Source organism: Cryptomeria japonica, chromosome 2 (assembly GCF_030272615.1).
Source record: "Cryptomeria japonica chromosome 2, Sugi_1.0, whole genome shotgun sequence".
NCBI lineage: Eukaryota > Viridiplantae > Streptophyta > Pinopsida > Cupressales > Cupressaceae > Cryptomeria > Cryptomeria japonica.
Window position 1 is genome coordinate 326,595,830 of NC_081406.1, and position 24,213 is coordinate 326,620,042.

Here is a 24,213-nt window from a genome sequence, read left to right on the forward strand (position 1 = left end):
GGGAACATGAATGGATAGAAATGGGAAAATTCGGGAAAGTCATTTGCGTGGAATGGGAAGAATTCTTCAACATGTAATCCGGTTTTAAAAACCCGAATTTGCAAGGGAGGGGTATTTCACACTTTTCAACTTGGAATTTTAACCAAAAATGGTTAAATTCCTTAACTGTAGGGGAAGAACAAGAGTTACCAGCGAACTTGTAATCAAGATTAAAAATCCCGAATACAAGTAAAGAGGGAATTTTTGGGAAGAGCAATGCAATTCGAAAATTGCATACCAAGGGGAAAAATCCTCTCACAAAAACCGATTTTGGGGGAAGAACAACACATATTTACAAAAATGCAACTAAGAAAGAAAATTAAGAAAGCAAGAAAATAATGAAATAAAGGAGAGAAAGGAAAGAAGCCATACCTTTCTTGAAAATGCAAATGCTTCTCCAAAAATGCAATAATCTTTGGAAAGAAGGAAAACCGGTAAATAGAAGTAATCCGTAATGCCAAACCCTTAACACATTTTTGCAAAAAACGTCTTATATGGAAAAACGTGGCCGCAAACAAGAGTAAAATGTCATAGAAAATGCTTGAATACTCCTTAACCCTCAACGCCTTGGTACTCCAAGCCAAAACGATTCATGTCCTTGAAGATTCATGGTATTAAACACTTCCAATATGCAGCCATAATGATTCACGTGGAGGAAAAAATGTGGCAACTATTGCGTATTGGAGGGTATCATTAAATAGCTTGAAACTCCTCCCAAACTCCACGCCTAGGTGAGAGAGGGCAAAACGATTTAGGAGTTTGCAGTTTGTTGAAGATTTAATCAACCAAAATGTGGCATTAAAGAAAAACGTGGTTGCTGATTTAGGGTGAAAAACCAGTCAATGCATCCTCCAAATGTCACGAAAGGTGTCCAAGAATGCATGAAAATAGGATGCAAACCAAAACGCCTCCTTCCTCCAACAATCTCTCCACAAAATTTGCCTTGAAATGGTCAAAAACCATTTTTCCTTGCATTTCGGGTTTTTTGGAGCAAACTGCAAGTTTTATTTTTACTTTTTCACTTGCCAAGCCAAAATCGGGATTTTTTAGACAAACGACAAGTTTAAAAATTGTCAAAAATGCACTTTATGCATGAAATCGGGTTTTTTGGAGCAAACTACAAGTTTTAATTACTTGTAAAAGGGAAATAAAATCCCTACATCAAGTTAGAAATACTTGCACATATGTAATGGGGATTTAAAATCCCTATTACATGCAAAAACCATTAAAGTAGGGGTTTTTGGACCAAATTGCAAGTTTACTTGTAATTGAGCCAAAAAATCCCTATTTTAATTAAACAAGACCAAAAAACAATAAATAAGACAAAAACAAGAAAGGGAAGTTTAAAACAAACTGCAAGTAACATCTTTTAATAAAAATGCACATGTAATAAGCTAAAAATTCCCCTATTTCAACCAAAACAATGAATATCATTAAAACTTGCAGTTTGAAGAAAATTCTCCACCTGCAGTTGAGGTTTTAAAACCCGAAATTGAAGGAAAGACTGAAAGCTCCCTGATGGATCCCCTTGCTGATCTGCTGTAGCTTTTAAATTAATAAACTATATTTTCTTGTGTTTCCTTTAATGGTTTTAGAGAATAGACAGAAGTTGCAGAAGTTTTGTTTATTTTTGTGTTTTGATAGTTTTTCAGCAAGTAATAATTGAAGAACAAGTACATGAAAAGAGTACTGGAAATAAATGTTCATACACAGCCAAATCAGAATCGTACCAAGCAGATTTCTGATTATTTAAATCAAATAATTATCCAGATAGTGATTCCAAACAATTCCAGGAAGATTACAATAACAATGATTCCAACCTGGATAAAGAGTGAATACTGCAATCAAGAATGAAGCTGCTGCAAATGTCCAACGCTCTTACATAGCTCCACGTGGGAAGAGAAATGGCTGAAAGGTACAACCGTATGGCTGTTAGGTGATGCCAAGCTGGAAACCCCAACCTCCACACTGAACCCTAACTTTGTCCACTGAATCCTCCAGAAAGATGTCGTACCAACTCCAAGGCACTGAAACTGAATGCTAGAACCAATAACCACTGTGTTGGGGGCTACATCCCAGACAGGCAAGACCCTGGGGTTTTTGTCCCAGATGCTGAATCGCTCTCCAGAGCAAATTCTCCAAATCAAAGATGAAAATGTGTAAAAAATTACCAAGAATTAGGTCTCAACTTCCTTATAACACATTCCCACTTAGCTCGAACCCTAAAAGTGACTCAATGTGGCGTTTAGGGTTAAAATGTTATATTTCTCATTTTAAGTTGTCAAGTGCATAGAAAAACGATCCTTTTTCAAATATAAAGAAATCCGTTCACCAAAAGGATCTGAGTCAAAAGAGAAATATTTAGAAAAGTCCAAGACCTTTCCAACGAGCTATTACACCAAGGGATACGCATCCAGATGAGGCCAAAAACCCCTTATTATACCAAAATGGCTATAAACATAGCCTTATTTAAATAATAAACGCTAACTTAGGAAATATTAAAAATATAACCCAAATAGCTGCAAAATGCTCAAATGACACCACAAACCAGAAAGCCAACCTGCCACCTGTCTGTGACTGAAGTCGGAAATCAAGGATCCACTGACAATCTCATCCCTAAAATCTAGGGATGCTCCTAGAAACTAGGAAACAAACCCAAATCCTCTGAAACTAAACCCAAGGAATAATCTCAAGGAGACCCAACCCTGGGTATGATCATAACCTCCTAAATAGTAAGGATACCCTCCATAAACGTAGGAACTGCCTCCTAAAAATAAGGAATTGCTCCAAACTGATCAACTACTACCAGTTGACCAAGTCCCAAACACTGAAAAACCACACTGAGCCTCTATCCATCACTGTCAGCCTACAAGACCCCATAATAAGCTGACTCACGTCTCTACTAGACAAAGCTAAAGAGGGGACATGACAGTCCTCCCCTCTCGGAGATGCTTGCCCACAAGCAACTGTAATGCTGGATGTTGTAAAATGGCCTCACCCTCCCAAGTGGCATCCTCTATGGGAAGATCTCTCCAATGTACCAAATACTCACGAATCACTCGGCTTCTCAATCGTCGTTCCCTCACCTCAAGAATCTCCTCAGGAACCAAAGTCAATTTACCTTCCTCATCCATGGGAGGCAAATCGGGTGAAACTGTAATATGCTGTCCAAGGGCCTTTTTCAGGCAAGATACATGAAACACATTATGAATTTTATTGCCTGGTGGTAACTCAACCTCATAAGCAACCTCTCCAACTCACCTGAGCACCCTGAATGGTCCATAAAAACGTGGTTTGAGCTTCTCAACTCCCCCCCCTTTAAGGGTGCTTTGCTGGTATGGCTGTAAGCGCAAGAAAACCATGTCATCCACCTCAAATGCTCTCTCAACCCTATGCCGATCAGCATATATCTTTTGCTGATTCTGTGCGTACTGTAAATTCTCCCTGAGAGATCTCATGATATCCTGGTTCTCCTGTAACCAATCCCGAGCCAAAGGAACTCTACTGTCACTCAGAGCTAAGTCAATGAAGGATAATGCCTCATAGCCGTAGAGAGCTCTGAAAGGCGTCATACCAATGGACATATGGTGCGTAGTATTATAACAATACTTGCCCAAATACAACCAACGTACCCATGCCTTCTGCTGCCTTGACACATAATTACGCAAATATCCCTCAACCCACTTATTGACTATTTCGGTCTGTCCATTTGTTTGAGGGTGGTAACTAGTACTAGGTGTCAACTTAGTGGCTGCTAGCCTGAAAAGTTCCTGCCAAAAGGAACTCATGAATCTGCTGTCCCTGTCACTCACTATGGTCTTGGGAAGACCATAGAGTCTAAACACCTCTCTGAAAAATAGCTCAACCACCTGAGATGCTGTAAAATCAACTGCAATGGGAAAGAAGTGGGCATATTTTGTTAGTCTATCCACGACCACATAGATACAATCCTTCCCTTGCACCCGAGGAAGACTTGTAATGAAGTCCATAGAAATCCCAGTCCACTTTTGTTCCGGTATAGGCAAGGGCTGTAACAACCTAGCAGGATAAGTATGCTCTGACTTGTTCTGCTGACAAATCATACACTCACGGACATGCCGCACAACATCATCTTTGAGACCCTTCCAAGAGAATCTTTGTCGAACCACTCTGTAAGTCTTAACATACCCTGGATGTCCTGCCGTAGGAGTATCATGGAAAGCATGCAAAGTTTGTTCCTTCAACTGTGAACCCGGAACAAGATAAACCCTGCCCTTGTAATAGATAATATCATCTACCACACCATATCTATCATCCACTATCAAACCATCCATGACCTCACAAGCATGCTGATTTTTGGAATACTCAACCAAAAGTTGAGCCTTCCAATCTGCTGAAATCTCGCTCAATGAACATAGGGCAGCAAGTGAGGGTTTCCTAGAGAGTGCATCAGCCACAGTATTATTCTTCCCCTTTATGAATTCGATATTGAAATCATAAGCCTGAATCTTGCTCACCCATTTTTGCTGTCGATCATTGAGCTCTGTCTGATCTAGGAAATATTTCAAACTGTTGTGGTCGGTTCTTACCACAAATTTGCTGCCAACAAGATACTGTCTGAATTTGGCTAAAGCATGCATAATAGCCAACATTTCCTTATCATAGTTAGAGTACAACCTCTCATTATCTCGCAGCTTCCGGCTCTCATAGGCAATGGGATGTCTCTTCTGCATCAACACAGCTCCCATGCCCAGACTTGACGAATCACACTCTAGGACAAATGGCTGCGAGAAATCAGGTAATGCCAAAACTGGACAAGTGCTCATAACCTCCTTGAGTCTATCAAAGACTCTCTGTGCCTGTTCTGTCCATCTGAACGCCCCTTTCTTTGTGAGGTCTGTCAAAGGTGCTGCCAACTGAGAGAAACCTCTCACAAATCTTCTGTAATAAGCACATAAACCAAGGAACCCACGTAACTCCGTAATGTTCTGAGGGTGGGGCCAATCCCGAATCGCCTGAATCTTCTCCTCATGCACCTTCACCCCATCAACACTGATCACATGGCCCAAATATAAAACCTCCCTAAGTCGGAACTCACATTTGGATAACTTAGCAAATAGAGACTAGCTCTCCATAACGTTAAGCACCTCCTCAACATGTCTGAGATGGTCCTCCCAAGTACAACTGTAAATCAATATGTCGTCAAAGAACACTAGAACCGACTTCCTCAACTGCTTGTTGAAGATATGGTTCATACAAGACTGGAAAGTGGCCGGTGCATTGGTAAGGCCAAAAGGCATTACCAGAAACTCATAGTGCCCATAGTGACAATGAAAGGCAGTCTTGTGTACATCCTCTGCTTGTACACATATCTGATGGTAACCTGAACGAAGATCAATCTTAGAGAAGTAGATAGCTCCATGAAGCTCATCCAACAACTCATCAATGCGTGGAATAGGGTATCTGTTCTTGATTGTCTTCTTGTTCAAGGCTCTGTAATCTATACACATCCGTAGAGTCCCATCCTTCTTAACAAGCACTACAGAAGAAGCAAAGGGGCTAGAACTAGGCCGAATGAAACCCATATCCAACAACTCATGAATAGTTTTCTCAATTTCATCCTATAGGCTCTAGGATGACGATATGGGGTAGTAATCACTAGCTTCGCTCCATCCTCCATCTCTATACCATGCTCAAAACCTCTATCTGGAGGCACCCTAGAAGGTATGTCACCAAATACTCTCCCATGACGGTCCATCACTGACTGAATATCAACATGAAATACCCTGCCATCCTGAGGTGTAGGTGTTTTGGACTTCACCAAACAGTGTGTAGCCCAAATCACATCATTATGTCTAATAATAGTCTCCATCCTGCGAGAAGACACCTCCTTAGGTCCACCATCTGAAGCTGCTCTCAAGATAGTCTTCTTCCCCCTAGAAAGGAACTCTAACTGCATACGGTGGTGATCAATAATGTAACGCCCAATACCCTGTAACCACTGCATGCCCAAGACCACATCATAATCCTCTAATGGAAGCACATAAAAATCATCGGTCAGAGTGTAATCCCCCATCTGAATACTAAGCTGTGGAATCCGTTTAGTACAGCCCAAAACTGCACTATCTGCCACCTTCACTCCAAAACCACCAAACTCCTCATACTGTAATCCACGCCTCTCCACTAACTTCTTATCAATAAAGTTATGCGTGGCACCTGTGTCTACCAAGCTCGTGACCCGCTTGCCCTTCAATGTACCTTTCAACCGAAAGGCATGAAATTTAGGATAATTGGAGAGGGTAGCCATAGTTACTTTGGCTGTCGCCAAAGGCTCAGGGGTATCTAACTCCAACTATGTCTGCACCTGCTCAACATCCTCCATGCTATCCTCAGTGTCAGTGTCGGGTACCTCCTCATCCCCTAACTCAGATGTCACCTCAATCAAATGAACCTTTCCTTTACCCATACAACGGTGTCTTGGTTCCCAAGGTTCCTTGCAGGAAAAGCATAATTTTTTCCTTCTCAATTCGTTCCTCGTCTCCTGATTCATCCAAGGGGGTCTAGATGATGACCCTCCTTTATTTAGTGAAGTATTGGCCTTCCGTGCAGGCCGAGAGTCCCTGAATGGCTTCTTATCTGCCTGATAAGAAGTGGGAACGGTATCCAGTCTCAATGTCACATCAATGGCCTCCTTAAGAGTGGTTGGCTGGAAAGCACGTACCAATCCCTTAAGTCTATCCTGCAATCCCTCAGTAAATAACATCACACTCCGCTTCTGGGGCATATCAGGTACCATAACCGCAATACGCTGGAACTCATTAATATAAGCTTCTGCATTCCCAGTCTGTCTAAGATGTGCCAACTCTCTATAGTAGAGCTCTGTATCCTTACAGTCAAACCGTGTAATGAGTCGTTCAGTGAACTCGACATAGGAACGTACCAAGGCGTGATCCTGGGTGACCAATCCATGGTGCCACCAATCATATGCAATCCCGTCTAAATGAAACACAACAAACTGAATAGCCTCACGCTCAGGCATGGGCCTCAAGGATAGATATATGTCCAGCTTGTGCACCCAAGCTCGTACACTCGTATCACCAGAGCCATCATATGTAGCCAATGTGATCTTCCCAGTAGCTCTATTGAGGTCATAGTTCTCCTGCTGTGGTGGTCTATAACCACGATCTCCTCTGAACCTAGCTGTATCTCTACGCTGTGCACAATACTGGGGAAGAGGGAAAACATCCCTAACCTGTGGGGGTAGGGCTCTCCACTCAGCTGTGGTTGCCAAAACTGACTCGTGGAACCCAACCTCTGGTGGATCTACCTGTGCTGGCTGTTCACCTGGTACAAACTGAGGAAGCAAAGGTCTATCCGTAGCAGGTGTACAACGACGTTCCCGCCTAGAGGAATGAAGGGAGCTCCCAAATGATGAATGGGACTGATGGCTATGCTGACTGCCTGCCACTGAAACTGATCTGCTCCGCCCATGTCTGCACCTATGTCTATCCAACTCCATTCGTGCCAAGGTTTCCTGTAATCTGTCAAGTGTCTGGACTATCTTGGGCTGTGTAGTGATGAGAGTTCTCATCATCTCCCGTTCTTCATCCTCAATCCGATTTTGTCTAGCATCCCCTTGTTCATCCGCCATACTGGGTACCTGTTCAATTCCACTCTCACGCTCTTGTTGAGCTACCCTGCGTGTATAATACCTGTGTATTTCCTCTCTACTCGGATGCATAGAATAAAATGTAACCCTAATGTGAAAATTCCACACAAACCCTACAGGCTGGCAAGATGATAGCTCTGATACCACTGAAAGATCCCTGATGGATCCCCTTGCTGATCTGCTGTAGTTTTTAAATTAATAAACTATATTTTCCTGTGTTTCCTTTAATGGTTTTAGAGAATAGACAGAAGTTGCAGAAGGTTTGTTTATTTTTGTGTTTTTGATAGTTTTTCAGCAAGTAATAATTGAAGAACAAGTACATGAAAAGAGTACTGGAAATAAATGTTCATACATAGCCAAATCAGAATCGTACCAAGCAGATTTCTGATTATTTAAATCAAATAATTATCCAGATAATGATTCCAAACAATTCCAGGAAGATTACAATAACAGTGATTCCAACCTGGATAAAGAGTGAATAGAGTAAAATTTTTCATTTTTTCACAAAAATTTCATGTAGTGGTCCTTCATTTTTGGAAACAAAAATGAGGACAACAGATGGCAACCTTACAATCCTATGACACTGGCAAGACAATTTACCGGCACCAACATAGACAGACTCTACACTGGCACAAAGACCACCGACAGTAAAATGAAGCATACTGGCACTGAAGCCGAGAGGAATTTTGTTTGAAATATATTTTGTTAATTATTGTAAAATCATTGTAAGCCGACTTGGCAAGTTGTAAAATGACTCATATATATAAGAGATCATTGTAGAACATTTTGTAATAGAAGGGAGGAAAAATATAGGCGAAATAAGGCAGACCTATTATGCGAATTATAGGTTAAGGGTTTATGTATGAAGCAGAGCTATAAACCGGTGCTGGATCTGGCATAGTAGATGCTATTTTGAAGCAGTACAAGACATTGGATTTATATAATCCATTTTGTAAGTCAGTGAGACTTCCCATTTTGTAATTGAGTAGTGAGCTCTAGGCACTTGGCCTTCCTGCATGTGCAGGCCCCTCTTGTAGCAGTAATATTCTCTTATTGGCCAGTAAGTGAATATTGTGGGTCACAAATCCCACCGAGGTTTTTCCCACACCAGGTTTCCTCGTTAAACTACTGTGTTATGGTGTGTTTTTCATGTGGTTGCTGTTATTTCTGTTTATTGCATTATTTATTATTTACCGGTATACAGTATTGATATGCTTTACATGTTTTAAGTTAAGAAAATCTTATAACCGGTTAGATACTGATTCACCCCCCCCTCTCAGTATTTGTGGGATTCCTAACACACCGAAGTTGGCCGAGGAGTTCACACAATAGAGGGATGAACAAAAACCTTAGCGGTGATGATGTTAACATTTTCTTTCCCCTTCTCAGAAGGGTGTGAAACTAGTGGCAGTGGCTGCAAAGTAGTAGGCTCTTGGGGTTTGTTGGGCACATTGCTAGATGAGGTAGCCTTCCCCTTGCGCATCATCATCATCCATTTTTCTTCTGGTTTAGAAACCTTAGAAGCATGCGGAGAGTCTGGAACCCTAAGAGGGGTTTTGGCCCTCAGAACAACTAGCGAACAATCTTTAATTTTGTGCTCAGATGATTGACAACAAAATCATGTATTAGACAAATTTAGATAGAGCACACTCTGGGTGTGGCTAAGACCTCCTATTTGAATGTCAATCGTGTCTTTGAGGTCATGAAACAAATCTACTTCAATATAGGCCCTTTTTTGGGGTCGAGCATGATAAAATCGGTTTGGTTCGACACAAATAACCTTTTCAAGGGAAGAAGTAATAGCATAAAGAAAATGCCAACATGGTAATGGAAGACCTGGAAAATCTATCCAAATGGGTACTTGAAGCTACTTGTCATCAGAGACAGAGAAATCTCAAGATCATGGTCGAAACACAAGCAAAGATGACCTAACATACTGTGGGTCAGTTTGGAAAATGGCCTAAACATGGTTGACCTCAACGAAAGGGGAAAGGAAGAGGCCTTTGGTAAGGTTTTGGACATCATCAAGACGGATATCATGAGGGGCCCATGCCTTGGTGACCCAATCCCGAAGTATGCTTTCATGGGGGACCTGTTGTGACCTTTTCACACATCGCCCCATTGCAAATGGGGAACCCCCTTCTTTCCTGCTTTCTGCATTGGTTAGTTTAGGGTTTTGGTAGCATAATGGGCAATTTTGATTTCCCGTGCCCGAGTCTCGGATTTTTGATCATGCTTAATTGTCGTTTAGGGTTTTTGAAGTTATAAGATCAAGTACGTAAAGTTGAGATTTTAAATGATCCTAATTTTGTCTAAGTATAAACCTTTTGAGCATTAACGTGTTTTTGAATGTTCTTGTCGGTGATTTTTAAGTGCCTAAGCGTTTCAGAACCTTTATGAGTTGTTTTCTCGCTCCTAGGAAGTTATTCAAGTTGATTTTGCACTTTATCCTGATAGGTTCCCTTATGTTTTGCTCAAATTTTGGTAAATTTGCCTAAGTTCCGGAGCGTTTTATTGAAAATTGTAAGTGTCTAGATGATTTTGAGTGGTTAAACTGTTAAATTCTGGATGAAAATCCATGTTCTAAGGGTCAAAATGTCAAAATTCCTGACATTCCCCCCACATTCCTGATGACCCATGATTTTCCCCCACTCAAAATCCTGACTAGTGGTGGATTTCCACTGGATTTCAGATTGACCTAATTTTGCCCCCACTCATTGTCCAGACATGGGGCGATTTTCCACCAAAATGCCCAAAATTTGACTAAGTGGGAATTTTTCCTGACAACCCACGATTTTCCACTAGGACTGCGGATGACTTTAATGAGGACTAGAATGATGATTCCTGATGCCTATCGATTTTCCACCAGGACTTTTATGATGAGATTTTGAGGATTTTTATCCGGATAGTTATTCCAGACTTTAGGTGAATTTCCACCATGATGATTTTGATGATTTTTGGGTCTGGATAACTGTCTAGATAGGGGTCGATTTTCCCCCAAGGTGATTTTTTGTGCTAAGTGGCAAGTTTGAATTGGAATTTTCACTCCAGATTGGAATCGATTTTCCCTTGGAGACAATTTTGTGCAAGTTTGATTAAATTATTGTTAGGATTTTTATCCTAATAGGGGTTGTTTTTCCCCTAGATGTGCATTTTTGAATATTTTAATTATTTTTAATCCAAATAGGGGTCGATTTTGCCCATGGGTCAATTTTGGATCAAATTTTAAAATCTTTTAATAAAGTGACCCAATTTAATTGTTTTTAAAAGTGATGACGATTATTTAAAAAATAAAAACAATTAATAAATCATTTGCAATGAACATTTAATGAATTTCACCTTCTAGAAGCAAATCAATTTTCCCCAAGCAAGTATAAGTAACAATGTTTTATCCCACATTGCTTGTGTGGTAAGAGCTCAAGGTGAAACAAGTTTAAAGGAAGGTGACCAGCATTATAGTAATATTATATTTGCCAAGTGTGTTGCTTACTTAGGCGGTTTTTTTCCTCCAGCTGGCGAATTTGTTCAACATGTCAAGTTGACACCATTGAGGCTGAAGATTGTTCCATTGCTCATTTTTTCTCCAGCCTAGGCGATTTATTTTGAAGACCATCGGAGGAGGTTATTTGCAGATTTTTCAGACTTGTGGAGGATGGCGCAATAGTTGGAAGGGGGCGATTTTATTTTAGAATTTATTTGACACAATTTTTGGTGTATCTCCTTCGTCTTTGGTGGCGCCATTGTTGAAAGCTTAATTTCCAGATTTGAGTTTGGCAGCCATTAGAGAGCTTTTGAAGACATATTTTCAGACTTAGCGATTTTACTAAAGGTGGCGCCATTTTTGGAGAAGGGCGATTTTTGTTTGGAGGTCATTTGCTTTCATTTTTGGATGAATTTCTTCATGTTGGGTGGCGCCTTTGCTGGAAATTACCATTATTGACTTTATACCTGCACGTTTTTCTTCGTTGCTGAAGATTTTCTACCTCCATTGTTGGCTGGGCACGTCATTTTCAGACATGTATTTCATTGACAGCTCATTTGTGTCTTTGGCGATTTTGCCTAGAGGCTGTTTGGAAGGACTTTGAGTGCATTTTCAGAACCTTTTAGTGCTGTTGCAGGCTTGAGAATCCATTGTTGCAGGCTGTCTTAAGAAAAAACACCATTTCCATGCACTTACCTACCTTGGTGATTTTGCTTGGAGCTCATTCCTTTGACTTTTCGCGGTCATTTTCAGGGTTTTTTTTTTCACTTTACAAGGTGCTGGTAAGTCTGAAACCACCATTTTCAGACTTGTCCTCAGAAAATTTTATTTTACCAGCCACACATGTATGCCCGAAATTGATTGTTTTCATCATGAGAAAGTTGTTTTTCATCAAATTTTGCAAAACACACGATTGCAACATGATCTTAATGACTGATTTATAGAGTTGCAGGTTGTCTTTAGACTTGCTGGCAGCCATTGTTGAATTGGGAAGGTGTTCTCAGACAACTTTTGTGTGAAAACACTACTTTTCACACCTTTCCTAGTTCATTTCCCGATCCGGTATACTCCTTTGCACTCTAATTTGGATAAAATTTCTAAGTATAAGGAGGTGTCTTTAGACTTTTCTAAGTTTGAAAATTGATGATTTTAATGAACTTCATGAGGGTTTCACACCCTAACCTTGTCATATTTTCGTTCTATTTTCAGAATTCATTTTAAATATGGATAAAATACCTGATTTCCATCTATAAACTTGTCTAACTTCTAGCTTCATACAGGTGCAATGTTGAAGTCGGGAATTAGCATATGGAAGGAACAACAAAAGATAGTTGAGACGAGATTCTATCCAAAATCCAAGATGTCATCCAGATGGAAGGAGATTACAGACATGAACATGTATTTCTTGAACATGGGCTAGATGCAACAATGGATGGTCGGATTTGGAAGCCAGATTCCTTCCCCAACTTATGTGAACATTATGAAGAGTGGCATTTATCAGGCCGCTGGATTTCTGCAGTCCATACAGTGTAGCGAGCTAATCCCGGAGTGTGCACGATGATATGATCCTCGCTCCCGAATGATCAAGACTCCTAAGGGTGCCATCATTGCCTACCTTGTTGAGGATGCGATTGTTGAGGTGTTTGGAATTCCACGTGGAGTAGACATGAAAGATAGAACCAAGGATGAATATGAAGAAAGATATAAGAAGATGGATGCGTGCAAAACCGTAGTGAACAAGGAATGGATGTTCGATCCTAGGTATCATCATTCCAAGGCTTCCAAGACACTCATGTGCATAGATTTCAAAGATGAATATAGTGATTTAGTATTCCTGCTTAACTGAGTGATGGGGATGCCGTAGGGTGCAATATATGATGGATGGATGTTCTATTTCATCCAGGATTGTTTGAAAGGAACGTTGATCAATTGGTCAAAAATTATAAGTGACAATCTGGATATTCAGTTGAGGAATGTGGAGAGATCTAGGTCATTCGCCATGACTTCCTATTTGGTACCTACTTGCACGATTTGTTACCTACAAAGGATTGATATGTAGAGGTGAAGTCGGGAATGGACAAGGACAGTTTAGGAGTTATGAGTTTTATCCACAGTTGAACATGTATCAAATTGAAGATTATAAGAGAGTGAATGATGCATTCACTATGTACATAACGCGGATGTTGCAAGGTGGAATCCACAGGAGGTTGTCCAAGGAGGCGATAGAGCTGATAGAGAAATATGGATCATGGTACATACAATTTCCCACTTTCACATACCTAAGGATTCATGGATTTCAATCCGAACCTTACAGGCTTCCTAGGTATCCTACAAACAGAATGATATTACTTGAAGTGGTGAGACAACTTCTGGAGTTTGATTTCATCCAGAAGGATAAACATAGAATAGGCATGTCAAAATTTTCCTAGTTCTGTAGGGAAGACATTAGAGGTTTGCCAATCTGCCATGACAGCTAGCACAATAGTTGAAGAACTTGCATTCTATCGATTTGCAACATATAAGAAAAGAGAAAGATTTGATCCAGATAAGAAAGTTGGAAGGATCAGGGGAGATAAGTTCATCCACAAGGTAGACATAGAGGATTATTGGGCCAGCCTGATGGATGAGCAAGCAGTGAAAAGAAGAATGTGGTCCAGAATGTTAGTGGATTTTATGAGGAAGTGTGGACGTTTCCTCGTTCCTGATCAGATATTAGATGACAAGGATCATACGCATTGTAATATCCCCTACAGTAGATAGACTCCAAATGCAAGGAATATTTTCAAACAATTGGCGGACAACCTGCTGATCTAAGACTTAGTTTGTATACCTGTGTGTTATGCAGTCTGAACAACAAGAATAACTTGCATGTTATGCAGTGTTCACTTGTCATATGACTGATGAAATCTTCAGATTTCCTTAAGAGTGTTAACCTGTAATGTTCCTTGCTAATATAGGTGTAAAACTTAAAGGAAAATGGTCAAACATCTCTCATACATACTGAAATCCATGATGTACTAATTGCAATTGATGTACAAGATGTATAAGCAACAAATCATTAAGAATATACCTCAAATGTACTTCAAATTGGAAATGGACATTTTAACAAACATTTGCCATACATGCTTCAGAATAAGCAAATATTCAATACTACTGTCAAATAAGTTCTGATTACAATTTTAGACTTAGCAAATGGCACCATAGCATTTATTACTCAACCCAAATAGACATATGAGGTATTCTAATGGCTGCCCCCTGATTTTCTGAAGACTAGGTACTCAGAAAAATTGATATTTCATAGGCAAACAACGATTAAGAACCTGATTTGCTGATGGCGAATTGAAGAGATACCTCCAACAATGATGGCAGAATTTATTTAGGAATTTTGGTGAACTCTAAGATGAAAATTGCCCTCCTTGGAGTTTGACGCCTTGTCCTTGTAGTTGCAGCTGTAAAAATAAAGTGATCCAGCAGTCTTCAGCTCCTAATTTGTTATTGGACTGATAGTCTCGATCACACAATGTCAATGCACCAATGCCCACATAATTCTGATCCTCCAGTGATGAGTAATGAATAAAAATCAGATGATCAATAGGTCTGATCGACCCTCATGGCAGACATGAAAAATAACCTTAGAAGTGCCTTCAATCTCCACAAAATGCTTCAACGAAATCGCCTAAGGTGGCTGTTGAAGAAGAAAGCGATACCAAATGGAGAGAGAGCTGCCTGTAGCCAAATCGTGGCCTTCTCCTAGCCGCCCCTATTCCGATATCCTCAGACAATAATGATAAATAACTAACAACTTCCATGCCCCTCTCAAGCTTCAAAAACCATTATTGATTCATCACTAAGAAAGCGCTCCAATGTGAAAGTGAAGACGATGCCCTTGTGATCTTCTATGAGCAAAATCGTGTGTTCCTCCTTAGCTGTGGCAGGTCTGAAATGACTGAGATAAACTCAGTGAACTGGAAGGTGTAATCGGCAAATATGTAGCACCACCAATGAAGACTTCACACCCAAAATATCTTCCTTTGTCTCCTCCAAAATTGTACCCTAGCTAGTTGGCCCTTAGCCTCAATTAAGTACCAATGAGATGACTGAAGTATCACCTCCTCAAACAATCTATGGGAGTTTTCGTTCCCAAAGATGAAGATCTGCAGAAACCCCTCGGTTCTACAAAACCCAATCAATATTCAATTCAACAACCAAGCTGCCTTGAAGCTTCCTCTACATCTCCCTTTATACTTTTTCACTCCAACATCTAGAAGCTTCTAGAAGTGATTTTATGAAATAATATTTAATTAGTCACTTTATTAAATTAATTAAATATAAAGTCATCTTTTAATTTTTAATTTATTTGATAACTGTATATATAATTAACTTAATATTATTAATTAAAATAATTAATTAAGCTATCCATGAAAAATAATAATTATTTGGACAACTTAATTAATTAATTAATTCTTTCCGAAAATGGGGACATTACACGCATCCACTATATGAGAATGAAATGAAGAAGGCGATTCTATTGCCTAATTGGTTAGAACAAGAAGTGACAGATTTGAATGTATTGATGAGAAAGGTCTTGAGTTTCTCCCGAAGATGGGTAGACCATCAGATGAACAAGTTAGTTGACATGGGTGTTACCTTCACTTATGAAAGGATGAAATAGGAGGAATCCGCTTCCGAAGATGATCAAAGGACTATCAACGATATAAGGATTCATGCAGATGAGGAGAGTCAAATTCCTAAACGAAGGAAGAACACTCCAGGGGAAGTCAAGGCTAGAGGGAAGAAGATTGAGGAGGTTAAGAAGAAGAAACACAAGACTATCATTCCTTCACCTCTTCTCAGTGTCTCATCAATCAAGGAAGTTGAAGTGCCAGAACAGAGCAAAGAGTCTGAGCAATGTTCCAACACAGTGCTATTACTAGAGAATGTTCAGGATTTACATGCCACAGCTACATCTGCTCCACCTAATGAGGATGATGATCAGTCGGGATCTCCTACTGTCCTTTTGGAGGTTAGTTTGGGGAAGAATGTATATGATTTGACTAGGGATAATCCTGATGATGATGATGATGGTGTTATCTCGGCATTGAGAGAGCTTGATTGAGAGATGTGTCTCGATGATGGTATGGAGAGTGCCGTTATTTCTGATTGGTTGATAAAGAGTATGGAGAAAAGTAAGAAGATGGTAGAGGCACAACCTATTGACGACATTGATGACTTCTTAGCTAAGAGAAACAAGGAGAAAGAACCTAAGAAAGATGAGATTTTGTCACACATAGCTAGAGATGAGACAAGAATGCGGATTGCGTAGGTGGCCGTTACTATTGGAGATGTGACGACGAACATTGCTACTCCCATGGATTTCCATATTTCTTCAGTTGCCCTTGGCCGTACTACAAAAGAGCGGGAATTTCAGGAGGTTGGTGATACCCTCAAGGCAATCAGTGGGAGATTGGATAGGGAGATAGAGAAGAGAGAGAAGTGCGAAGAAGAGAATATCAGACTTAGAGAGTATATTGCAGGGATAAGGCATGAGAATCCCACCCTTATTTCCTCTATTGCAATTGATCGTGGACTACATACACATTATGAGGTAGCGAGAGATACTCTTGGAGGTGGAGAAACGGATTGAGGATACAAAGAGACAGGTGGATGATTTCCTTACTCATTTTGTCCAAGCTTTTGACAGGACAACATGACTCATATTCAGGATACAGTATTTGGAGGGAGTTTGGGAGGAATTCTGACTTATTCAGGAGAACACTATTCCACGCCTTAGAGCTTTGAAGAGGATTCCTTTGTCCACATTGATCAGGGAGAATATTGTGCATAATGGAGATAGATACAATTTCCATGGCTGGTACTGTTCATTAGCCATAAAGAAATCAACTTATGAGAGCGCACAAAAAAATTGTGCAGAGATGGAAGGATCAATTCATGATATTCAGTCGAAGATCCTTGCCTCGATTGAGGAGTTATTGGGAGTTGATGTCAGTGAAGCCATTGGTTTACATTTAGCAGAATTGAGAGACAAAATGAAGTTCATGTACTTCAATCAGTTGGACTCTTTGAAGAAGAGTCCGATAGATGACCTGGTCTCTTTGTTGATTCATGTTCACAATTCACAAAAGCTCATGCCAGATTAGGAGAACACATTGGATGCTTGCTCGGATGAGTTGGACGTGATTGATTTACAACAGGATACCTTACCCTGCATTTCCATGGAGGAGTTAGATTTTGTATTAGCTAGGTTCTTGGATTATGCTGTGAGAGAAAGAGATGCAGGATGGAATCTTCTAGAAGATTCCCTATTTGATGACTAGATATCTTTCTATTGGGCCATATGTTGGTGGATCCATTTTTTATGTAAACCCTAATTAGGGCAACTCTAGGGTTTTGTTGGCATGATCTTGGCCCTTGATTTTGATTTAATCTTGGCCATCCATTTTGTGCGAGACTCTATATATACCTCATTGCCTCTCATTTGTAAGAGAGATTTTTGAGAATTGTTGGTAGATGTTGCAGATTTGAATATAAATCATTGTTTGACTTGATGGTGATTTTTGTTTAAGTATTGTTTTGCATTCAAGGTTCTCAATTCCTCCAAGTTATATTAGAATTTGCTTTCAATGTTTGTTAGATTGAATGAAAGAATTTGTTGAATGTATTTGTGTGGAATCCATTAATCCATACCACTAGCCTCTTGCTGATTGTAAGTGCGCCCTACGTGGTCAACTAGAAATTTATGTAAGCTTAACTTCGATTATTATACGTCCATTGTTATGCATCAACCTGGATGGTATCAATGTTTGATGGTAGTAATTTGAAAATCTATGAAATACACCTTAGATGATTGCTCTACGCTTGTGTCAAAATCTGTTCGATTTGATGGTGAGAGCTTGCCTAGTTTGGTTCCACTGAATTTATTCCTCACTTCTTGCATTCTAGGTTTAGAATAGAATTCCTATCCCTGTTCCTTTTTGTCCCTTTTTTAGAAAGTCTTGTTAGAATTAAGTTCAAAACTACATTGCCAAATCCTAAGTTATCTACACACCCATTCCACATTCATGATAAGCAAAGTTGATTCGAACAATTGTGTAAGTCCCCAAGTGAAAACAACAATTCACATCTACCATTGAGTTACGCACTTGTCAAGACCTGACTGTAGAAACATTGGAATCATTTTAGTTGATCTTACCTTTAGCATTTGAGGTCATTTTGTTCAAGAGAGGGTAAAGTACTTTGATATTTTATTTTGATGCTTGCATGTGCATAAAACACACATCAACAAGACCCTCCCAACAAGATAACCTATAAGTGTATGGCTCTCCATTGACATGTAGAATCAAATTCCAGAATGGGTAAAGCCACATCTGTTGGGTTATCAGAAGGTGTACCTCGTGGAAAACTTTCGGCACAAATTTTTGGGGTTGCTTGTTCAGTGGAGCCATTAACACCAGATGCCAAAACATCAACACCAACATCAACTGCTAGTATGAAGCTGGCTAAGGCCATTATAAAACTAAAATCCTGCAGCAAATGCAGTGTGACGCAAGACCGATGCAGTATGATGGAAGACTGACACAAACAAATAGTAGTATGCAGAAAAAAGCCAAAAACCCAAGCAGAGCAAAAACCATCTGAGCAATTAATATTATTCAATTCTTATATATATTCAATAAAGAATTCTCAAATAATGTTACCATTCATTATTAATTTTGTAATACGAAATAGGTGCTTTACGTGACTTAATAATAGTAAAATTGGTTTAGAGACTATTTGCCCTATGCCATTTTTTTTGTCTTTCTAGTTTGGAATAATGATACAGTCTGGACTATCTAGATTTCAGTTTGATGAGGGTGATAGTGAGTGGCAGCTCAAAATCCCTTTGAGAATGGTTTGGTTGCAGAAATCTTGCTATGACTGAAGAGAATTGGTATTCATGCAATCTATGATAATGAAAGAAATATGAAACCGTATCAGGCATTTACTTAAACCAGCATTCTCCTCTTAATGAAGAATGCAATTATTCTAAAATTGAAAAGTAAGAAGGTTCGTCCATACCCTTGGAATTAATTACAAGTTTTGAAACTGAGAATGCATGAAGACTTAACCTTGACTAATTATCTTTCTAAACTAAACTTCCCATTCTGTATTGCATGCAGCTAGATTGATTGGAAGACATTGTTTTTTTTCATACAAATGAAAATTATTGATAAGGTCTTAGAAATTTAAAGGATCTGTACAAGTAAAAGATAAAACAGAATCTTCAAATTTTAAGCAACAATAAAAGCATTACATTGTCTAAAGACTAACCCAGAGCACTTAAGGCAGTATGCTGTTGAAAGTGCCTAAAATAATTAAAGAAAGGGAAAATCAAAGCATTCCTTTCCTATTGACATGCATTAGTACATAACTTTGGCCTACCTCACAAATCGATCTATAGATCTTTTGTACAGATATCTTTGACACTATATCTCCATCCTCATTGATATTCCCAAAGTACCTCTATGAAATGAATAAGGACCGCGCACCCTTTCTCCCTTCTCCATAAACCTTTTTCTGACTAATGGCACAGTCATGATCCATAATCTGATATTAATTTCACTATAAACCAAAAAGATTCCTACTCTAATGCTCATCTCCTCACCTCTGAAAGAAAATGCAGAAGTATATGCCATTTTCCAGCAGAGCGTAAGACCTCAAAGAAATAGCCCCCTTCCCTCAACTATTGTTGGGATCTCCATTTATAAATGTCATCAACCCAAAGCACCCCAAAACTCTTTTTCTTTATTTGAAATGCTCTTCCCCCCTTAAAATAGAAAATCCTTCAAATTCCATGATACTGTTAACACTTCTCCACCACCACCAATTTTAAGTGCAAGGCAATAAATAAATAAAAAATATAAAGATCAGGTTAAAATTATATCTTATTGAACTGTGCGTTAAAAGTATTTTATTTGATAATTATAAAAGAATATTAGTTTGAAGTCATTAATAAATAACTAAGGTTAAATTACGTAATAAGATTTGATAAATTTAAAAATCAATTAGACTGGTAGATAATAATAGATATGAAAATAAAAAGGGTTGTGACACCAAATTATTTTTATTTTGCTACTTCTACTGAGAATGCTTATCCGTATAATCTTTTCTGGTACCAGTCAAAACTTCTTGCAGTGCTGGACATGAGGAAAACAATTCTTCTGACAATGTAGCAGTTTTGGACCTAAAAATGTAAGCATATTTTGTTTGCTAATTTTTTGGTCTTTCACCTTGTTTACCACGTGCTCCCCTGTATGTTTCTTTAGAATATGTGTCGGTGTCTCTAATCTGCACTCATTTTCATATATGATGTACATTATTCATTTATTTTGAAGTAGTAGATATGAAAGCAATGCTGACTTATATTGTGCATCTTTTGTCTGTTGAAGTCATTTTCAGCCTTGTTTTTTAAATTTCTTCGTTGGCTTTTCATGTTATAGATTTTGTTGGTTTTCCTTGAACATGATGAGTTGTGCAAAACCACATGGTTAGTTGCTTCAAGCTTGTACCTCAGTGGATTCGTCTGAGTATCAAGTATTCAATTTTTTATGTATATTTCTTAAACAAGAGAAGTTGTTCTTAATGATGATATATGTACTAGAAAAAAAATTGAATCGTGGTAAAAAAAAGGAAGAAATTGGATATTATTCATGGATTACCCAATATTTTATATAAGAAAGCAGTAGCAAGTGAAGTGAAATCTGCAATCAAATATGATAACCTTAGAAATTTGAGGAATACGGGTAAGGTTTCTGTTAATGAGAATCATGTGCTGAAAAATACTGATGCAATGACTAGAAATGTACAACACTAAAGGTCAATATTTTTATATTTAGAGAAAATATATTATCATGTCCACAGATTACCATAGTAGGTCAACTAGACTTGAAAGTATAGCCAGCAGAAACAGCATGGAGGAGCAAAAATAAGATTCAAAGCAAACTACAAGCTAAATTTTATGGAAAAGCACAGTATTAAAGGAGCCAAGCCAACAAGTGGGTTGAAGTTAATGTGGGTAAACCATAAATTGTTAAAAAGATAAAGCCAGGCACAATAGATATTACAGATGACCGTGGGAAGGGATGACCCATTATCAAAGGAGATTGAAGGCATTATTTCTCACCTGCGTAGTGATGCATATAGTCCATAGCAAAGAACTATCTTCTTGTGAGGACATGCTTTCCTTTACTTTTTGCAGGTGAAGCAAACTCTGCACTAACCTATTATTGGTGTGGTGTTTAATATTGGTCATGGCACTGCTTAGTTTGACATTGGTTTTCTATAAAAAAAATATTTACTTGTTGAATATGCTGGCGCTGCTCATTAAACTTTGTTGCTTTCTGAGATTCCTTTTGTGTTGATTGAGATTCTGTTTCTGCAAAACATGGTAAGCTACAGCAACATGCTTTGGAGGCTAAAACACTAAATGAGCTTGATGATGGTGGTGTTCTGTAGAGCAGTGCAGAGCTTTGTTGTATTTGTTTTGAATGAAAGGTAGTTTTTAATTCCACGTGCATCAGATTTAGAAATTGTGCATCATGAGGAAATGTGCCATCATTATGTTCACTGCTTTTATGTGGTCGACAATTTGGGGATGGAAACATGGTGCAGTTAACTGATACCTTTCGATTCATCATATGGTTCTAACTTCTAAGGGTTTTCCTACAATGTGTCCGACCTATAAATCTGGTGCCTTAATTTAAAACAATGGTATCTTGTAAACCAAAGTGAGTCCTTCCATATTGAATGGAAATCTTGGAGTATCTATAGTTCAGATTACTTTTGACAAGGGCTACTGTAGCCATTATTGAAATTCTGCTAAGAACAAGAACACAATCATGGCCATGCTTAGTAGTGGGAGAAGCATAGGAATTTATAGAGATTAATTCTGAAGTTTTAGTTGGAGTTGAGGAGTGTATAATCCATGTTTCTTATTTTCATGTTTGGCTATGATGCACTTTGTACAAGATAGATGCATCTTGTAATGTCTATTGTGAGATGTGGCTTTTAAAAATATATTTTTTGGTCTGCCTATGTGAACTTTACTCCAAAATGTCTAATGACTACTGAAATGTGTTCCCAAATCAATTTATAACACCACTTTCCACCAATTGGCACACAGAGGTGTCAAAGGCTCAGTTACCAGGTTCTGCAGGTGGACCCCCCGGGTGCTGGTCCAGTTCCCTGTGGGTTCGGCCAGGGTCTTGCCCACAGCCTGTGGGTTCGGCCCTGCGAACCCGGGAAGAACCTGGGCAGAATTTTGGAGAATTTCAAGGAACCTGAGAGGAATTTGGCACTGAAGTCAATTTTTTAAACATTTTGTGAGTGTTTTTTTGCCAAAAAGGTCTGATATGTTAAATTCAGTTGATGCTATGAATTGTATGACACCCCCTCAGGACATTCATGCTTCAAGGTATGCCTCCCAAAGTCTCCAATATGCAGCAAATAGTGAGTTACAAGTCTGCAATAAGTTTTTGAACACACCCAGCATTGAATAGACCCCTCCAAATGCAGGAATGGATAGCTGTAGACCAATAAATGATAGGGAACACTTTGTATCAGGTAGGAAAGCAAGTAAGCTCACCCAGCTAATTTCCAAATTTATCAACAACACACTAGAAAGCCTCAACCTTACCAGCACCTCAAATATTAGCTCCAACTCATACCAAGACTCATTGAAGGATCAAAAACAGTCAGTTTGCAGCTCTAAACAACAACCTATGGGTCTGCTTATGATTTGCTGCTGAAAAAACGTGCCTGGAACTGTACAGCTCATCAAAACATGGTTTTTTCTTGAGTTTCCCTACGCAAAACCCATCAATGATCCACCTTCAGGTCAAGGCTCCACAAGATGAAGGGAATAACATCCCCAAGAGGCAGCAACTAGGCTACTATGTTCACACATCGCACCCATCAGTTTGTTATATACATCATGACAATCGAGTTTTGACTATTAATATGGTGGTGTATTTTGCGATGTTAGTTGACTATTAGCATAGTGGTGTATTTTGAACATAACTACTATTGCATGTATGCATATATTTTTTATTTCATATGTTTTTGTACTAACAAACCCAAACCCCTCCCAAAAAAATTTGGCAGAACATGCAAACCCGAATCTCGAACCTGAACCCAAGCCCGAACCAGAACCGGCAACTTAGGTCAAAGGTGGTCGAGTAGTTTGCTTAGCAAGTAGAACCAGGTAAAGGTTTACCAGCTTTGTGGAGATGATATGCCTCAATAAGATCTAGATTTGCTTAATGCTGTTGTGATCAGGTTGGAATTTTATATTTGCAACAACCAAGTATAATGAGAAGCACTGTGATTGGAAGGTGACACATAGTATCCTAGATTGCTGATTCCTCATTTATACTTGATTATCAGGTGGAACTATTGAAGAGACTTTGATCATTTATGATGATGCTTTGCAATTTGATTTTGTGGAGGAACTGAATAAATTTATTATCAATATGGATATATCAGTGTTTAAAACTTAGCCAGTACTTTGCCCATGATTTGTGAATATCTGCAGCAGAGCAGTAACTTGCTCATGACTTGCAATTTTCTGCAGCAGATGAGTAACTTGCCCAAAATTCACAAGATGAGTCCACTGTAGAAACTCAAGTATTTGGTGATTTACTTGGCAGGTCTCTGTTGAAACTTGCTTGGGCTCAGTGAGTCTGACAAGAGAACTCGGCTGCTAAAGAATCTGCTGAAAACCCTACAAAAAATCCTTACTTTTTGTCATGTTTGTCTTCAACAACTTGGATCTCAGCAGTTTGAATTGATTTATTGATGGTTGTTTAAAACTTAAAAGTGGTAAAATAATGAAAAGTGGCATGCACCATGAAGGTCCTTGTGGCCTCAAATGCCTTAAACCTGGGTTTGGTGGTAGGGGCTCCACCCTTTTACCTCACCTTGTATCATGATAGGGATCATGCAGGGGGTGCTGTCCCTCGGCTCTGTTGGCAGTGGCTGCCTTCAGATC

The 24,213-nt window shown here is 39.1% G+C and overlaps 1 protein-coding gene across 2 annotated transcripts in view; it reads left to right on the forward strand.

Moving 5' to 3' along the window:
- The window catches only part of LOC131033873 (protein PHOSPHATE STARVATION RESPONSE 1), a 165,478-nt gene that overhangs the window by 65,052 nt on the left and 76,213 nt on the right, over positions 1 to 24,213 (forward strand). For both annotated transcript variants that reach the window (XM_057965171.2, XM_057965172.2), the window contains exon 6: positions 20,345 to 20,417. In XM_057965171.2, the coding sequence (XP_057821154.1) occupies positions 20,345 to 20,417 (73 nt within the window). The remainder of the gene's footprint in view (positions 1 to 20,344; positions 20,418 to 24,213) is intronic.